The sequence below is a fragment of the Manis javanica genome, chromosome 1 (genome assembly GCF_040802235.1).
Source record: "Manis javanica isolate MJ-LG chromosome 1, MJ_LKY, whole genome shotgun sequence".
Classification (NCBI taxonomy): Eukaryota; Metazoa; Chordata; class Mammalia; order Pholidota; family Manidae; genus Manis; species Manis javanica.
In genome coordinates this window covers 63,959,528-63,978,411 of record NC_133156.1, presented here as the reverse complement: position 1 = coordinate 63,978,411, position 18,884 = coordinate 63,959,528, and the positions used below count along the sequence as shown (strand labels likewise).

Genomic DNA, 18,884 nt, shown 5'->3' with positions numbered 1-18,884 from the left:
TGAGGACTAAGATTTAGATTTACTAAGATGTAGTTTATTGGTGACTTTGACAAGAACAGTTTCAGTAGGGCAGTAGGGGGAGAAGCCTAAATGGAATGGGTTTAAGAAAGAATGAGAGGAAAGAAACTGGCAGTAACTAGTATAGACAAATATTTTCAGGAGTTGTTCAGTAAAGGGAAGGAGAGATAGAAGTAGCTAAAAAAAGTAGAGCCAAGGGAGGATTTTCTTCTAAAATTAAGAGCTATTCCATTTTGTTTGCTGATGAAAATGTTCCCACAGAAAAGGAAAAACTGATGAGACAGCAGAAAGGAAAAATTGCTGGAGCAAAGTCCTTGAGTGAGTGGGAGAGGAGAGATACAATACCCAAGTGAATGGCTTGGTCTTAGCTAGGAGCAAAGGCAGTTTATTCATAGTAAGAGTCTAAGAGAGAAGTCTAAATACACAGCCTTAAACAGATAAGAGGATAGAGCTGGTGAGGGCTTGTGGACGTTTTCTTGATATTGTCTTTTTTTTTTTTCCTTAATGGGGTTCATGGGCTCCTTCTTTATATTTAATATGTTTTCAAATTAAAAAATCACAGTATACAGTGAAAACTTTTTTCCTACTCATTACCCAGTTTTTTCCTCCAGAGGAAACTGGTACTGTGTCTTTCATGTGTGTGTGTGTGTGTGTGTGTGTGTGTGTGTGTGTATGTTTCATTGATATACACTCTTATGAAGGTTTCGTGGTTATTACATTCACCCATATTATCAAGTCCCCCCCTGTACCCAATTGCAGTCACTGTCCATCAGTGTAGTAAGATGCCACAGAGTCATTACTTGTCTTCTCTGTGCTACACTGTCTTCCACATGATCCCCCCCAACACCATGTGTACTAATCATAATACCCCTCAATCCCCTTCTCCCTCCTTCCCTACCTTCCGTCCCCTCTCCCTCCCCTTTGGTAACTGCAAGTTCCTTCTTGGACTTTGTAAGTCTGCTGCTGTTTTATTCCTTCAGTTTTGCTTCGTGGTTATACTCCACAAATGAGGGAAATCATTTGGTATTTGTTTTTCTCTGCCTGACTTATTTCACTGGGCACAATACCCTCTAGCTCCAACCATGTTGTTGCAAATAGTAGGATTTGTTTCTTCTTTCTTATGGCTGAATAGTATTCCATTGTGTATATGTACCACATCTTCTTTATCCATTCATCTACTGATAGGTACTTAGGTTGCTTCCATATCTTGGCTGCAATAAACATAGGGGTGCATATGTCTTTTTGAATATATACATATATACATACATATATATATATATATATATGTATTTTTTTCTATGCATAACTGTAGCATTGAAGCCACTTCATTAAGGATATTCATCAACTTATTAGATAACTTTGCATATTATAGTATATTATTGGGAACTTGAGGTCAGTGACTGGTTGGTTATCCATGCTAAATAAATGGTGATCTCTACTCTCCCTCTTCTACTATTATATCCTAATATTATGATGAATGTTTTGTAAGCCTCTATTTTAATTTTATTGTCAAGCATCTTTTAGGAAGAGAATATGACTATGTGTCCCTCACAGAACCTAAGACACAATGGAATCTGGATAAGGATTTAAAGGGTGAATGCCCTTATTTGCTTTACATGTTATTTCCTTTCGCACACTTGACTAGTTTTGTAAAGTAGAATGATAGTTTTTTTCCATATTCTATTTTTTCTATTAATATTACTTTTAGTGGAAACATACCTTCTTTGAAACATACATATTAAAACCAGGTTTTCTTTCCTTGCCTATCTTATACTTTTCCTCCTCTAGCTCTTGCTCCATTTCTCTAATGAATCATAATCCTTTTAATGGAAAATAGTGTTTAGAGACTAATATTTGGCTACTGGGTGTTTTCATTGCTACTGGGTTGTCTTTATTGTAGGTCCTCTCAAAGGACCGATATATGAAATAAGCAAATGTGTATATACACACACACTTAAGTACGTCTATGCCTGTTTCTGTATCTGTAGATCTATCTATATTAAAACTGAAGAGTTCACTTTGATACTTCTAATTCCAGTTCAACATGATGAGTTCATTCTTATGTTTTCCTGTTTATGTATTTGCAGTTTATTTCTCTGGCAGTGGAAAACCTGACTTCTGTTATTCACAATCTGTTTAGTTATTTTCTTAATCCTAACATAACAGAAAATAATTTCAAATTTTTAACTCATGACTCTGAAAAAAGAAATTTACTAATTATAGTTCAGTACTTGTTTAGAGCTCTTTGTCTTTAGTCTTCCATTGTAGTCAGATTTTATTCTCCAAAGTTACTTAAATTAATTCTTTTCTTCCCCACTCCTTTTGTTATAGCTGTCTTACTCACAGGAAATGTAAATCTGGTTAATTTGTTTTTATTGTATCCCATTTTAAGTCATTTTCCTCTCCCTTGTTGATTTTGTTTATTTATTTCATTAAAGGTTAAGCATTAATGATTCCAAAAGTCAGAGCTGTACAACTCTACAACTAGAGAACAACTATATATTTAGAGAATACCTTCTTTGATTATCTGTCTTTCTTACACAAAACTACCATACTATGATACCGCTTTTCATTTTGCTTTCCTGTATGACATTGTCTCCTGAAAAATCACAAGGTTTCAATTTGTGGATTATTTTCTCATTCTTTTTAACTGTTGCATAGCACTTCATTATAAGTTTATTTAAGCACATTCCTATATATGGACACATAGTTTATTTCTCATTTTTCCAATTATATACACTACTACTAATAAGGCTATTATGAGTAACCTTGTGCCTGTGGGCTTTTTGGAGAAATATCTTAAGCATAAATTCCTACAGGTGCAATTGCTGGTTTAGAAGATAAATGTGTGTGTAGTTTAGTTATGTATTGCCAAATTTCCTTCTATAAGGATTGTACCAATTTGTATTACTACCAGAAATGTATGAGGTCTGTTTCTCCACACTGTTGCCTAAACAAGTGTTTCCCAGTTAGGTAGGTGAGAAATGGCATCTTGTAGTTTTAATTTGTATTTTTTTTTATTGTGAGTGAGGGAGTGATGTTGATCATCTTTTTTGTATGTTTAAAGGCCATTTTAAAGTATTTTTGTGTGTGTGTGAATTGTTTTTTTGCTTATTTTTTCTGTCAAGTTTTTGGTCTTTATTCCTTAAAATTTTAAGAATTTTAAAATATATTACAATGACTAGCCCTTTGTCTGTTACACGTAATGCATATATTTTCTACTAGTTGATTGTCATTTGACTTTGTTTATGGTGGGTTTTTTTTCCCACAAATGATGATACTCTAGTTACTGATATTGCTATGAGAAATAGCTGTCCTTTGGCTCTGTCCCAGGAGTCTTATGTCTTCTGCACACATCCATGAAATAGTGGCAAGCTAATTTGTTAGCTTGCAAGTTGGATAAAATTTCATTCCCTTCATGTTCTTGACAGAGATTTGTGTCCTTTCGTTTCTTTGTTTATCTTTTTTTTTCTTTCTGCAGGATTTTAAGTTTTCCTTTCTTGTTTCTTTTTCCCTTTGCACTTTCCAAACTTCCTTCATTTTAACCATTTCTCCCTCTGAAATGTTACCTTCCTATGAGTGGTTTCTTTGCCTTTCACATGAACTTTTAAGTCCCTTTTTAGTGGTTAGTTCTCTGTTTGACCATTACACTTTTTTAGTGTTTTCACATGTAGAGTAGACCTTCTTTTACTGATGGTAGTTTTAGGTAGTTTTAAGCATATTGCTAGCTAGCTCTTCTAACCCTTCTTTAGGTGCTTTTTTTTTATTTTTTATTTTCCATAACAGCCCTTGGTGTCCATGAAGGCTTATAGTCGTTGGGTAAGAGATATTTGCAGAGATTTGGTGTTTATTTTTCTACTCACGGATAATTTAAAATTTGGGCATTCTCTGCTTATTATGCTGAGGGTTTTATTTGTTTTTCCTTATGTTCTTTATTAACATCTTTGACTACATATGGGAGATTTAGAATTATGGCTGCTGCCCTGTCCCACCTACCCAGAATCATAGTTTTATTAAATTATGGAATATACATCTTAACATGATATGTCATTCAAGTTATATGGCATTAAAAGAATGTGGGTCAACCGAATCTAGTAATCAGTATATGCAAGGAAATGATATCATATACAGTTAGAGAGCTTGCTATTTAAAGTATTTTATGCTGAACTTTTAAATAAAAAATCATGAGTTTTAGTTGAACAGTTTAGAACATGTAATATATATCCAGTAAATATTTCTTGATTGATATATCAAATTTCTTGTACTAGGAAATTTATTAAAAGTAGCATAGTACAGATAAAATACTATATTTTTAATCCTCTTTAGGACTATATGATCAAGAAGGTTATTTACAGCTCTCAAATTCTCTCTTCTTTAGTCTTTGCTGTTAACTTGCATTTCAACAGTTTTCAGCCATTTTATATCCATCACAACCCAATGAACTGAGAGGGGCATATAAGCTTCCATGATTAAAAATTAGTAGCTAAAATTTAGATTAAATGACTTGCTTGGGTTATGCAATACTCAATGGAGAAGCCAAGACAAAAACTTCTTAACATTGTTATTGCCAACAATACTGAGTAAAATAGGTAGCTCATTCATTGTTCCCACTTATCATACTTGAAAAAGCATTTTTGACCATTTGGCTCAAGTAACTTGTAAGTTAAGAGGAATTTCTATTCATTTCTCCTTGCTCAGAGTAATTAGTAAAAATTGTATAGTTGTGGAGGAATGTTTTGAAAGAAAGAAAAATGTAAGATGGTAGAATGTTTAATTATCCAAACCAAAGCAGTGTCTACTTGTAGGTACTTTACTTTTAGAAAATAATCACTTCTTATTTATTATCAGGAGGGTTTCCACTGTATATCATTTTAATGACAAATACTTCAGAAGTTTATAATCAGAAATACTTGACTTTCTAGATTAGCTTAATGAGTAGTATAGCCTGTCTCATGTAAATGTCATATGTACATAATTGAGTTTTGCTAGCTTCATAATATTGTTTATGGCATGACATGTTGTATACACACTCTGTTATTACAAACATTAAACAGATTTGTCAACAAGTGGTGGCAAAATAATTATAATTCAATCTCTTTGTGAATTTCATTACTTGGAGAAGGAAAAATTGGATGTTTTCCTCCCTGTTAATTGACATGTAGAACAATTTTACTCCCTGCTTCAATCCCTCACGTCATAAAAAAAAAAAAAAACGTACAGCAACAGAGGTATAATTTGGTGTCTGTCAATAAGAATTTATTCACTCTGTTTACTTCACATTAATTTTAAGCTCAAACATAGTTATTTACAAGTTAAGAAATATAATAGTGATCTGAGATATTCTGCACCAAAAAGCTATGTGGCAAGAATCATGATAGGTAGTTTTTTAAATATATTTTGTTAAGTGAACGGAATTTAAAAAATTTAATTTGTAACCTTGGTTTCCACATGGTATTACTGTACCTTGAATTTACTTATATAGTCTCTATAGGACCTTGATATTTATTTTAAAGCAGAACAGGAAATAATACAAAAGAATCCCTTTCCAAGTAATGGAAAGTGTTTTGAAATTTTTTGTTCATATCTACATGGGAGGGAGGGAGGGAAATATATGGATCATTTGATTGATCATGTATATGCACGTGTACACCTTAAAATCAAATGCACAAGTGTATATGAGCTGTAGAGTACAAAAAACAAACCAAAAAAAAAACCCTGCTAAAACTTACCCTTAAATTCAGTTTTAAACCCAATGCTGTTTTTAAAAATTTGTTATTATTATTTTAATGTAATGGATTTTGCCTGGATGTTTTCAAAGGCATTTTTTAAATTTTTTTTCTAAGTTGTGTTAATGACCACCAATAAGCTGTTAATAATTTGATTTTAGCTATAATAGTCTTCTGCAGCTTGTTTGTCATACTAGACTGATAAAGAAAAAAATATCTGGGAAATTCTTTTCTCATGTTATTTTGGATTATAAAATCTTAGTGAGCTGCGTGTTACATGTTTAGTGAATTTTTCTGCACAGCTAGAAAGACAGATGGGTAGTGTGCAGTTTAAAAATCTGTGGAATAGGAGGACAGATGGGTAGTTTAAATGGTTTAAATGTCTCCAGGAAAATTTTTGTGTGGAGAGCTTGACTCCTGAAGTTATACTAAAAAATCCAAGTAGTTAATTAAGAATAATAGAGTTCATATAAAAACTAATATTTTTTTAAAAAGTGACATAAAATATGGAATTAATTGAATTCACTAGTTGCACTTTCTGAATTCACAATAAAAATTAGCAAATTAGAACACAGTACTCTAATATTCTTGCCTGGTAAATGCTTGCCTTATTTTCTTCTTATGAAAATGTAGACTCTATAAAACGTCTTTGTTACTTGGAATCAATTTATCTATATAGTTGTACATGACCTTTTGAATTCTCTGTTGTAAGAATTTGTTGAATTTCAAGTAACAAACTTAAACTTAAACAATGTGAGTCCTTAGTGAAGAGAGAGGTTCTGGGAGGTGGTGTCATGCTCATCTGCCCTCTACGCCCCCCACTCCCACTCCACCCACCACTGCAGCCCTTACTGCCACCTTTCTCTGAGCCCTCGCAACCTTCTCTTCACTGAATTTGGTGTACATTAAACACAGTCTCATTACATTAAAAACAAAACAAAACCTTTTTTAAAAACTTAATTTTTAAACTTAGAGCGTAAAGTGGTGAATCAAAAAAAAAGAAACCCCAAAACCTAAAAACAAAGAACCAAAGAAAAGGGCCTAAGAAGGGATTGCTCTGGCAGCGTCAGCAGCAGGGGATTGGGGGTTTTCATTCTCATTCAGGGATTTATATGACTTAGCTTCTAGCCCAAAGATCGGATTTGGTCTGATGTGCACTTCGGATCTGATGTCGGCTTCATGTAGGAGCCTAATCCTGAGTTGTGTGTGTAGTGAGAAAAAGGAGTTGTCATATTTCTGCAGGAAGGCTACTAAAAAGCAGTGTTTATAGATATAGTATTCTATGAAAAAACTACTATAGTAACTGAACGTGTAATATGATGTTTTACCTGAAAATGTTAAAAATCAACTGTGATGAGTATTATTGAACTGATTTATTAGTTGCTAAGTTAATACAATTATCCCTAGAGCCATAGAGAATAAGTTAGACCTTCTCTAAGGATATTTATTAACTGACATAAAAAATTGTTTTCTTAATGCACATTTAAAACAATTCAAAATTTAAATATAATAGAATTTTAAAAAAATCACAGGGCATCTAAAGGGAAGCATTATTTCATGAATTTCTTATTTCAGTTATATATTTTAAAGTTGTTATTATTATTTACTGGTTCATGACATAAAATATATTATTCTGTGGGTGGTAGTCAAAATGTGAGAAAACCCACTTCTTTAGTGGCTAATGTTTTTTTTTTTTTTTTGATCTCTTTAGATCAGAACTGAATTACTTAATTTGTTCCTAACCTCCCATTCTAGTGTTAGACCCTGTGTCTGGTCAGCAGTGAGAGTGGTTAGGAAAGATACTCTGGTTATAAAATTACTTTCTAATTGAGAAGTTCTTCATGTTATAAAGTGAAATAGGTTATCTAGGACAAAGATTTGTGAATAACTGGGACAATTATTAATAACCCCAAGCAAGTGCAGGAACCACCTAACGGTCTATAGCTAGAGGATTATGCTCTATATAATAATTATGTTCATCTCCCTAGGAGAAGTCAGTGGTGGTTGTAGAACTTGAAAACACTAGGATTTGTAGGTAGTGAGGACATAGCAGTGCTCTGAGAAGGTTCCCTTTTCTACCAGCTAGATGTAGTTCCTGTGCCTCAGAATTAGAGGTGAGGAGGAAGGAAAGGGAATCATTTTCATTCTATTGCTCTGTATGGCACGGTCGGATGGTCTGAGTTTTTCTCTCTGCTCAAAAGCCCTGACTTTTTCTCTGCATTTGTCCCTGAGCTGAAAGATATTCTCTGATAGGGAATGCTTTTCTGACTGTAGAAAAAGATACTCATAAGGGTGTGAACCAAACCAGAGTGGCAGCAGAGGATATCCTCTGGTGTCCAAGATTCTCAACATAAGATCTACTTTTGGGAGAGGATTTATTTGTAGAACTCTCTCTGGAAAGGGAACAAAATTAATAAATATTTTGAAAAGCTTATTCCCTAAATCTAAATAATTTACAAGAAATATTTTTTTAGTTTGCATCAAAAATGGAAGGACTGCTTAAAATGTTCATTTATTTATAGAGTTATTCATTTACCTTGTCAATCTTTTCTGATTATTTCTGAATATTACCTTGTAAATATTTTCTGCATGATTTTAATAAAGCAATCACAAAAAGTTTTAGTTCTTAATATTATCATTATCTCAACTTTTCCCACATCAAGTCTGAATTTCTCTGATTTTCAAGTCATTCACAGTCCAAAACCACCCTACCTATACAGACCTGACCCATCTTTTAAGGTTTGTTTTCTTCACGAAGCCTCCTCTGAATACCTTCCCTTGTCTTTACTGTTATCACAGACCTCAAAATGTGGCAGTATTTATAAATTGTCTTGTTTTTTTTATTTTAAGTTTCATGTGCCCTGTTGTTCCAATTTGGTGTAAACCCCTTAAAGATGTGAAGAATCATATTGTACAAAATAATGTAGATTAATTTTCATTCACCAAACATTTACTGCAATGCATTCCTCTTTCATAGAATAGCAGCCTGTGTGCAAAATACTGGAGAATAAATAGTACTTTGCATAGATCTGAGCACATAGTGTGTGTTCAACCAACTTTTGTTGATTATTAATAAAATATATTAAGTAACATAAGATAGTAGTCATCCAGTTTGCACATAGTGAAGATAAAACTTTTTTATTATCTCTTTGATAACTTTCTTCAATGTTTTCTTCAGGGAAAGAAACTGAAAAAGCTAAGGAACGTTATGACAAAGCCACAATGAAACTTCATATGTTGCATAATCAGTATGTATTGGCATTGAAAGGGGCACAGCTTCACCAGAATCAGTATTATGACACTACACTTCCTCTGCTTCTGGATTCCTTACAAAGGATGCAAGAAGAAATGATAAAAGCACTGTAAGATACATTTCCTATTTGACAGAAAATTTGTTCGTAAAATGATTTTAATATTATTTTCTTTCCTAGTAAAGCTTATGTGTAAAGGTGGTCTAGGTTTTGTAAACTTCATTATTGACCCAGCCCAGTGGGTATTTCAGACCTGCTGTACTTCGATCTTCCTTGATTTTCACTTTTGGTGTCCCTTCATTTTATGCTCATCTCCTAAACCTAGGTAGCCCCAAGAATGGCCCGTCTTTTTGTATGTTTTTGCTCTACATCATTCAGCTGAAAATTTAGGTGAAAAGAAAAAATTCATTAGTTGACAAGTGTTAAGAAGTGAATATCTGTCTCCAGAGGGTTGAATGTTTAAACCTTGAGCAACTGAGAAGCCCAAAGGAGAGAATTTTTTGAAAATTTATTTACCAGCTTCTTACTGTATGAAATTAAAGTCAACAGATGTTTATTGAAGTTCTCCTGTATGCAACCACACCATCAGGTACTTGGGGACATAGAGAAGAGTAGGTCACCATTTTTGCCTTCAAGAAATTAACAGTATACTTTGGTAAGTAAGTCAATTTACCATACAAATCAGTATGACAGAAAAAGATAAGCCACCCTTTGGTAGACGTCATCTCCTTACTAACTGGTTCAGGTGATACCCCATCTTTCCAGTAAGAAGATAAAAAAAGTGTTTTTGGTCAACTTGAAGATATAAACTTTTAAGTGTTGGTAAAATAGTGAACTATCTACTTAAAATATTTAATTATGTCTCCTTTAAATTACATACTGTTGATTCAGAAATACTTCCTTTCCTACTCTGATTTCATGAATCAATATTTTTTCAAATTCTTCACATGAATCTTCAATAATAATATTTCATTGTCATTAAAACATCTTTTTGAGATGTATAATAGTTCCCCACAGCATAGAATCTTTACTTTGTAACAAATTATTTTAGATCTAGCATTAAGAAAACCCAAGCATGATGAACCCATGTTATAAGTACTCTTTCATATAACATTAGAAGACTTCTTCATTTCTTCCCATTTGTCTTTAAAGATGAATATTAGTGGTCTCCACATCATGATCACTTACTGTATTGCTTTATGAGAGCTATCTAGAGAGGCTCATTTACATTAATATCATTCAGTACTCTCAATTATGAGATCATAACCCTAGGGATATTTACTAAATCTCAATTAAATTTCTCTTCCTCTCCATTTTCTTTAAATTTTTTCAGGTGATTTCTGTAATTATTACAAACTAGCACTGCCTGAAGCAGTTTAAATCTTTTTTTTTTTTTTTTTGCCAAACTGTATTTTTTTATTTAAAATAAGGTAAGGGGAGAATACTAAATAAGGAACAATTTTGTAAGGATTACTTTTTCTATGAGTGATAATTTTAGAAAATAAAAACAAACAATGCCTTACATCTATTTGGGCATATTAAAATAAGCTTGTTTGTCTACACTTGTTGAGGCTGCTAATGGACCAATGGCGTATTTTTACAGCATAGCATTCTTAAGTTGCGGATTGGGTCTTTGCAACAGAATCGTTTTTCCATTTGCATTTGTTACATAAGGCTCATAAGTTTCATGACATTTTTGCGGTTGAGTGGAGGTCAGCAGAAGAGAGGTGTTCTTGAAGGTATAAAACTCTCCAATAATATATACAGAAAAGAGTAGAGGCCTGGGAGTGACAGAAGGATCAAGAGGGAGGGCATGTGAGGAAATGGCACACACTGGAATAAAACATTAAAGAGACAGGAATTGATCCACAGTTCCATGTTACAGAATCCAACATTTCTGAGATAGTGTTTAGAAATAGAAAGTAATCAACCCTGACCTTACATTTTGGACATGGCAAATATATGTTGGAAAAGGTAATGTCTTATTCCAGATCATTTACAGTTATCATATCAAATGTAAGCTGTTAATCTGTGTTTTGTATAATTCCTTCACTTTACTGTCCAGGTGTATGAACTAAGGTGGTGTACAAGCCCACATTTTGATAGTGATATTACATATCTTATGTTTATTGTTATGAATCCTTTTTGAGATTGATAAACTTTGAAATGTTGTAAAATTTTATTTTTTTCAGAAAAGGTATATTTGATGAATATAGCCAGATAACCAGTCTTGTTACAGAAGAAATAGTGAATGTCCATAAAGAGATTCAAATGTCAGTTGAACAGATAGACCCTAGCACAGAATATAATAATTTCATAGATGTTCATAGGTATGTATGACATATTCTTTCCTTTTTCAGTACTTATGACAGTATTTCATTTTTCTAATCTAATATTTAACCAAATTAAAATAAATATTAGAACACAGGATATTTCAGATTAATTTGTTTGCTATTGATTATTTTCAAAGTCCTTTCTCAATGGTGATAACTAGCCTATATAATCTTTAAAACTTTTCCAGTTGTTACTGTATGCTTAAACCCATATGTAACCCATGAAATTATATTTTCTTTTTAATGTTTATATAATAATACTATAGACTTTATATATCTTAAACTTTATGATACGCCAGTTACTTTTCCATGCATGCATTTTATTGTATATACATTATATTTATATTTATATACATTATAATTGTGACAGGAATAATATCTGTAAACAGGTTAATATCCGTATTCTACAAATGAGGAAACTCAGGCTAAAATTACATGAGGCCTGGGGTTTAATTTGATTTATTCTATTTGTGTTTACTCTACTTTGTTAATATAATTTTGGATAAGAACAAATATTCTGTCTGGTGTATATTTAGGTATATTATGATAGTAAATTCATATCGATCAAAATTATTCTATATGCTTTATTAGAACAACAGCTGCTAAAGAGCAAGAAATTGAATTTGATACTTCCTTACTAGAAGAAAATGAAAATCTTCAGGCAAATGAGATTATGTGGAATAATTTAACAGCAGAAAGTTTGCAAGTAATGTGAGTATTTAGAAAATCTGAATGGTTGAATTATTGTTATTAGTTATAGTTATACTTTATCTGATTTAAAATTCTAATTTTTAGTTTTTGCAAGTAATGAAAAGTTAATTAAAAATGAACTGATTATTATTTTGTCAGAATAAATGTTTTGATAAATATGTTAACTTTACTCATTATCATCACTAATTTTGGTGATTCTGAAAATCAAAATTCTGTGTGATGTTATAGTCATTTATCCAGTCAATGCTATTATCTTATATTGGAATAATGCTTTGTTCTTTTCAAAACTTAATTTTTAAAAAATCTCATTTCATCCTCAAAACTTGTTGAGAGAAACATTGGGAAATGAAAACATTTAGTGTTAGAGATAAGAAGAGACTCAGATGTCAAAAGCATTTAATACAAAGTTTTAACTTTCAATTGAGTTCTCTTTAAGCAGGGATATCTTCTGGTATAGGCTACTAAATCAATTCCTTCTTCACTTTGTTATTATCACTGCATAAAATTTTAAACGAGTTTTGAGAAATCTCAATGTGCGTTTTCGTCCTTTTCAAATATAAAGGCTATTAAAAGTATATTTTTAAATTTAGAAAACATAATTCAAGAATTCTACTTTTAAATATTTAACCTATCTTGATTTTTTTCAGGAAAAACAAAAACAAACACTTATTGATAAGCACTGTATGTACTTGTCTCTGTGTCAGAACAATAGTTAGAAATGATTATGCACTCATTTTCTTTGCAGTATTAGACATGTTATATCAATTAACCTGTTGGAGCTTTACTTTAAAAGACTGAGCCAAATGTCCCCATCTAATATCATTAAACAATCTCTTTTCTATTGTTCAGTAACACTATAGGGTTACAGATAATTAACTTGAGTGGTAGGATCCTGGGACTAGCTCTTGGAAAGGGGTTTTAATGTCTTTAATGTTGGCCAGATGGGATTGAAGAAACTAACAAATGCTTGTTGAATCACCTTTACAAGATGAAGGTTTAATACTACGGTGGCTTGAATACTGAAGAGAGGAATGGAGACGTGGGAGTGCATTACAGGGTTTTTCCTAGTAGCCATATCAGGATTCTTGAAGCTGTTCCCCAAGTTTTGAAGCTCTTCTCAGGAGGCTCACTTTGACTTTATATATGCTACTGCAATGTCAGCTGTGACTAAAATAGTGGTTCTTTACCCTGGGCAGTTTTTGTCCCTACTGAGCAGTTGATAGTATCTGGAGACATTTTTGATTTTCAGGAGGGAAGGAAGGTGCTTCTGTATCAGTGGGTAGAGGTGATGAGTGTTGCTAAACTCAGTGCAGTACAGAGGGGAGCCTCTAGCGGCAAGCAATCATACGGTGACGTGTCAGCAGTGCCAAGGTTGAGAAATCCTGCACTGAACAATAGAGTTGAACACACCACGCAAAATGGATGGTAGAGCTTCTTAGTTCTTGGACAGTGACAGATTCCATTTCTTAATTTCTGTGCTGCTTGGTGAAAGAAGATGCCATTAACTACTCCTATTTTTAAATCATTATATTGCTCTCAAATAATGCACTCATTTAGTCACCAAAATATATTTACTTATTTAAGGTTGCAAGGGTTAATACTTTCAAGAAGTTTATGCTAAAATCTATCAATTTATTTTAATAAACAAGAAAGAATGAGCATACAGGTATTGGAGTATAATGTGGTAAAATTGAAAGTAGCTACATGTTATTAGCTTATGTAAAACGGGAGATTTTGTAAGTAAAGAAGAATTTGTTTTGTTGCTTTTCAGCGTATAATGAGAGCAAAACTAGTTATGCTTATAAGTCATTTTTCTTAATTACCATGATGAAGCAATGAACAGAAATGTAATAAATTAAAGAATAAATATTTTATAATATAATAGATTTGATTTCTTATATATTAACTGAGGTAAAACTTTAGCTTACGTTTCATTGAATAGTGTCTAAATTCAGGATATGAATTTTAAGATTTGGCTTTCCTCAAGAATTTTATTTCAAGAATGATTTATTCTGTCTATTGGCAGTGTTAAAATAATCTAGGGTAATTTCATTAAAATGTGTGTGTATATGAATTTGTGTGTGTGTGTGTTTTAATGTAATGCAATATATATATATAATGCATATGTGTGTGTTTTAATATAATGCAAGATATATATATAATGCATATGAATACATGTGTGTGTGTTTTAATATAATGCAAGAGGAAAATATTAATTTATTTTTACCCTGATATTAATACCTTAAAGTTTAATATCTTTTCTTTCCTGAAGCATTAGTGTGTTAATTTTGATTATGTTGAAATATTATGCCCAAGAGAAATGAATGAACAAAGATAGAAACTAAATACAAATGACCAATAAAACTTTCTATAACAATTTTTCCATGACAATTAAAGAAATATGTTTTTTTTTAAAAAAAAGCCATTTCACCTACCTGATTGGCAAGGATTAAATAATTTGGTAATACCCAGTATTGTGTAGGGTATGAAGAAATAAACCCTCTTATAAAGTCTTGGCAGAAATATAAATTAGTAAAATCTTTTTGGAGGATAATTTGACAATATATATCAAATCAAATTGCATATATCTTTGGCTTACAAATTCTCCTTCTAGGACTTTGGTCTACAAGTATGCAAAGATAAATGAACTAACATAGCATGGTATGTTTCCTGGGTCTGAATCCTTACAGTGTGGCTTATTACCTTTATGAAAGTGGACAGATTATTTAATCCCTTTATGCCATTTTCCTCAAATGTAAAATGGTAATAATAATGGCACCCAACTAATAGTGTTATTGGGAAGATGATGTGCATGAATAAATGTAGATACATAGAATAGTCCCTAGCTATTGTAAGTGCTATGTATTGATTTATATTGGTGTTTTTTATTAGTGCTTGGTGTGGTTTTATACATTAAGAACTCTAAGCACAGTGTTTATGTTTTTCAGGGGCCTTTGGAAATATTTGCAGTCTGAAAAAGTTTGTTTAGTTCCAAAATATGAATAGAAAATTATGTTACAAGTATTATAGGAATTACCTTAATGAATTACTAAATTCAGTATACACAAAAATATTTCAAACAATTCACTGATTAATTCACAGGTTAAAATCCCTCACTTTTTAATGTTTGCATATGAATGAGGGTTTCTTAGAAATCGCATTTTAATATATATGATATTTGGATAGAGGCCAAGGATTTTAAAGTTCTCAAAACAGTGTCTTTGTTTTGGTAAAAAACTGGAAACACTAAGTATTCTTCAAAAAGTGATTGGTTAAATGAATTACGGTATATCCAAACTATAGCCGCAGTTTATCCATATTATATGGGTTTTAAATAGAATAAGATATATTTATATATATTCTTATATGGAAAGATCTATGAAACAAGTTATAGAACAATATTGGTGGAATGAGTCTATTTATAAAAAAGTAGTAACTATATATGTTTGTATACACATACCTTCAAATGGAGGCAAATTAAATAGGTAAGCATGTTGGGGCATATAAATTTTTTTCTTAGATTACTAAGTTTAACATGAACATTGTTTTTATTAGCAGAGACAAATTTAATAATCTGTATTTTTGGTTTCTGCTTATTGGATCATGTAGGATCTCAAACAAATATAAGAGGTTCTGAGATTATTGCACAATTTATTATAATATTAAATGAATGTGGTTTTCTTTCTCATCTCACAGTTTTATCATTAGATAAATTCTCTTTCGAATATTAGCTATTTATTTTTCCTCTCATTGTGTTCTTTTTCCTTTCACTAAGCATTTGTTCCTGAGTCATATTTCTTTAGGTAGTTTTAGAATACAATACTCTCAAAAGCTTTATTGAAAATGCTGATATTTTATGGTGTGTGCTTCCCTGTTTTCTGTTTTTCCTTAGCCCATCTAAGAGCTCTAATGCACTAATAAAGAATGATATTAAGGAAAACTTGAGAACATTTTTCTTTTTGTTTTGCACTCCTTTATGTTTGTTTAAGTGATCAGTGGCTCCATCCTTTGTGAAAGGTTGCATTAGCTTGGAAGTGAGATTCATTAATTCTCTTGGAGAATTTTTCTATAAATAGAAGTCATACTGGTAATCTGCTAGGTTGCTGATTAGTAGTGACCATGAAACAAAGAAAAATCTAGACTACATTTCTTTTGGACTCTTCAAAATTCTTGGCTAGATGTCATATTTGTGAATGTTTAACATCATTGTTGAATGTGAGTGAATGAAGATGGTTTTGTGGAGAGATTTCAGGGAGTTTCTGAATAGTGGAAGTCATCTCTGGCTTTATATTAGGATCACTTAGGGAGTTTTAAAAATTGCTGATGCCTGGGACCCAACACAAACCAAAGAAGTCAGCTTTTCTTAGAGTAAGATCCAGGCACTGGAACTTTTTGTAAACTTTCCAGGTGATTTTAATGTGCAGACAGGATTGAAAATCTGCCATAAGCCCACTAAAATTATGTTAGAAATGTGGGTGTTACTTTCTGTGGGGATGCATGGAAATTTTCAGACGGCTTCATGAATCAAAATGGCTAAGGACTGCTGCTCTACTTAAATATCTTTCATATTTAAAGAATGTCTTTGTGTTAAACTTTTAAAATCAACTCATGTTCTTCAAATTGTTTAGCATTATTGGGAAAAATTAGAATTTTTGTAATAGTCTAACTGGAATCTCTTTTTGACTCTGCTTTTCTTCTGATCTGCTAAACTTCTGGGGCCAGTCTTGACATTTAAGGTATTTGAAGGTTATATAGATGCTCTTTGTCTTAGGTTATCTTGTTCACTTTGCTAGGCATAGAAAGATACCTTTAAATTTTTTTCTTAGATCACTAAATGTAACACAAATATTGTTTTTATTAGCAGAGACTTACAAATTTAATAATCTTTATTTTTGGTTTCTGCTTATTGTATCATGTAGGATCTTCTCAAACAAATATAAGAGGTTCTGAGATTATTGCACAACTGGTATTTATATCCAAAATAATTTTATATAGTGTTGATGCCTGCTCCTTTTTAGACTTGATGGAAATCTAATGATATAATAGTAAATTATAAAGTTACTGCAGATTTACCCATCTAAATATGTGCCACTAAGCATTTTATCGTACTTTCATTATTGATCTATTAACTATATTTATAAAGTGTGTGTGTGTGTGTATGGTATATATATGTTAAACTCAATTTGCAGGACTGTTTATTTCCTATTAATAGGAAACTGTTTTGCATGGTAGATCACAATGTGGGAAAGAGGTGTTTAACAGACTGATACTTTCTAGCACTGGACACATGAGATTGTGTACTTCCCACATACATTGAGGTTGTATTATCTTCAGCCTTGAATTTTTTATGTATAGCTTGAATCTCTGTTATGTACAGCCTTCCTCCTTCCCCTCCAATACCCCTACCCTTTTTTGAATTTCTCTTCTTTGCTAAATGTCGAAAGAGGTATTCTGCTGTATTGATTTTTAATCATCCATTTATTAAGATTATATATGCAAATATTTCCTCTCACCTGATCACTATTTAATTGAGTAATTTGGACTCAGTAGTTTTAGTTCAGTTCATGAAAATAACTTGAAAAATTCAGCTCTATAAAATTTTGAACATTAGAATAATGTATTTAAGTGTCTGTTGTATGGGTTTTGGCATTTTGGATAGATGAGGTATCCATTTGTGGTCTGTAATGGAGTCTGTAATGAGTGAGTCTGTAATGTGGTCTGTAATGAGTGAACAGAGTAAATGGAATTGTGAATCAGCATATCAGTAATTTAAGTAAGGCAAATTATAGATAGCAAGTTGTTTTCCAAAATAATATGAGCATTAACATGTCTGCCAAATGAGGAATTTGATTAATTTTAGTAAAATAGTGAAGAGTTATGGTCCATATTTAGTTCTTTTGTTGACTCACAGCTTTCTAGTTTCAAATGAGGTCTCTTTATTATAAATTGTTACTACTTAACAGTAGGAAATATGTTTGAAGTCCAGAAGATTGTGTTAAGTATATGGTCTTATATTCTAAACTGAAGCCCAAGGTTAGACCTCATGTTTCCCCATATATTGAAATAATTTAAAGTCAGACATGTTTAGCTTTAACAGTGGGATATAAATAAGATTTCTTAATTGAGGAATGGTAATTCTCCATGTGGAAAAGTGATTCCTTTGGATTCTGTGGAATATGAGTTGGCAAACTACAGCCTGTGGGCCAAATCCAGCTTGCTACTTTTTTTGTACCAAAAAAAATTGAAAGAAGAACTATATTTTGTGACATATGAAAGTTATATGACATTTAAACATCAGAGAGCATAAATAAAGTTTTATTGGAACACAGCCACACTTATTCACTTCGCTATTATCTATGGGTGATTTCCTGCTCTGGTGGCAGAGTCGAGCAGTTTCGATAGAGACATACGGCATTCTCATCACTTTACACTGCTCCTTGGCACACTACAGATCACAGTGACACAGTCCCAACTCAGAAACATTTTGAGTGCCACACTTATCACTGTACTACAGCATTTTATTTACATTCTATTATCAGTCCTTGCCTATTGTGTCAAGAAGAGAAGATGGATTTTGGGTGTCAAACTTTTAAGACACTATGGAGAATGGGTTATTTTGTTAATGAAATAGATGGCAAAGCATTGTGTTTATTAGGCAGTGACAATATGGCTGCACTAAATAAAATAATACAATATATGTTGACATCAGACTAAACACTCATCTCATTATTAGCAGCTCACAGGATGAGTGCACTAGTCACAAAACTTAGAAAATTAAAAATGGAATACCTCATCACAACAGGTTTTCTTCAGGAAAAAAAGTATGAAAATGAGGATACAACCAA

The 18,884-nt window shown here is 32.0% G+C and overlaps 1 protein-coding gene across 13 annotated transcripts in view; it reads left to right on the top strand.

Moving 5' to 3' along the window:
- The window catches only part of FER (FER tyrosine kinase), a 461,718-nt gene that overhangs the window by 72,141 nt on the left and 370,693 nt on the right, over positions 1–18,884 (top strand). For 12 of the 13 annotated variants that reach the window (XR_012129973.1, XM_073233126.1, XM_037011947.2 and 9 more), the window contains 3 exons: positions 8,923–9,106; positions 11,188–11,325; positions 11,920–12,039. Coding sequence is in view for 12 of the 13 variants with exons in the window: in XM_073233126.1 (XP_073089227.1) it covers positions 8,923–9,106; positions 11,188–11,325; positions 11,920–12,039 (442 nt within the window). In the remaining variant the exon portion in view is untranslated. The remainder of the gene's footprint in view (positions 1–8,922; positions 9,107–11,187; positions 11,326–11,919; positions 12,040–18,884) is intronic. The other variant, XM_073233138.1, reaches the window with a different exon arrangement.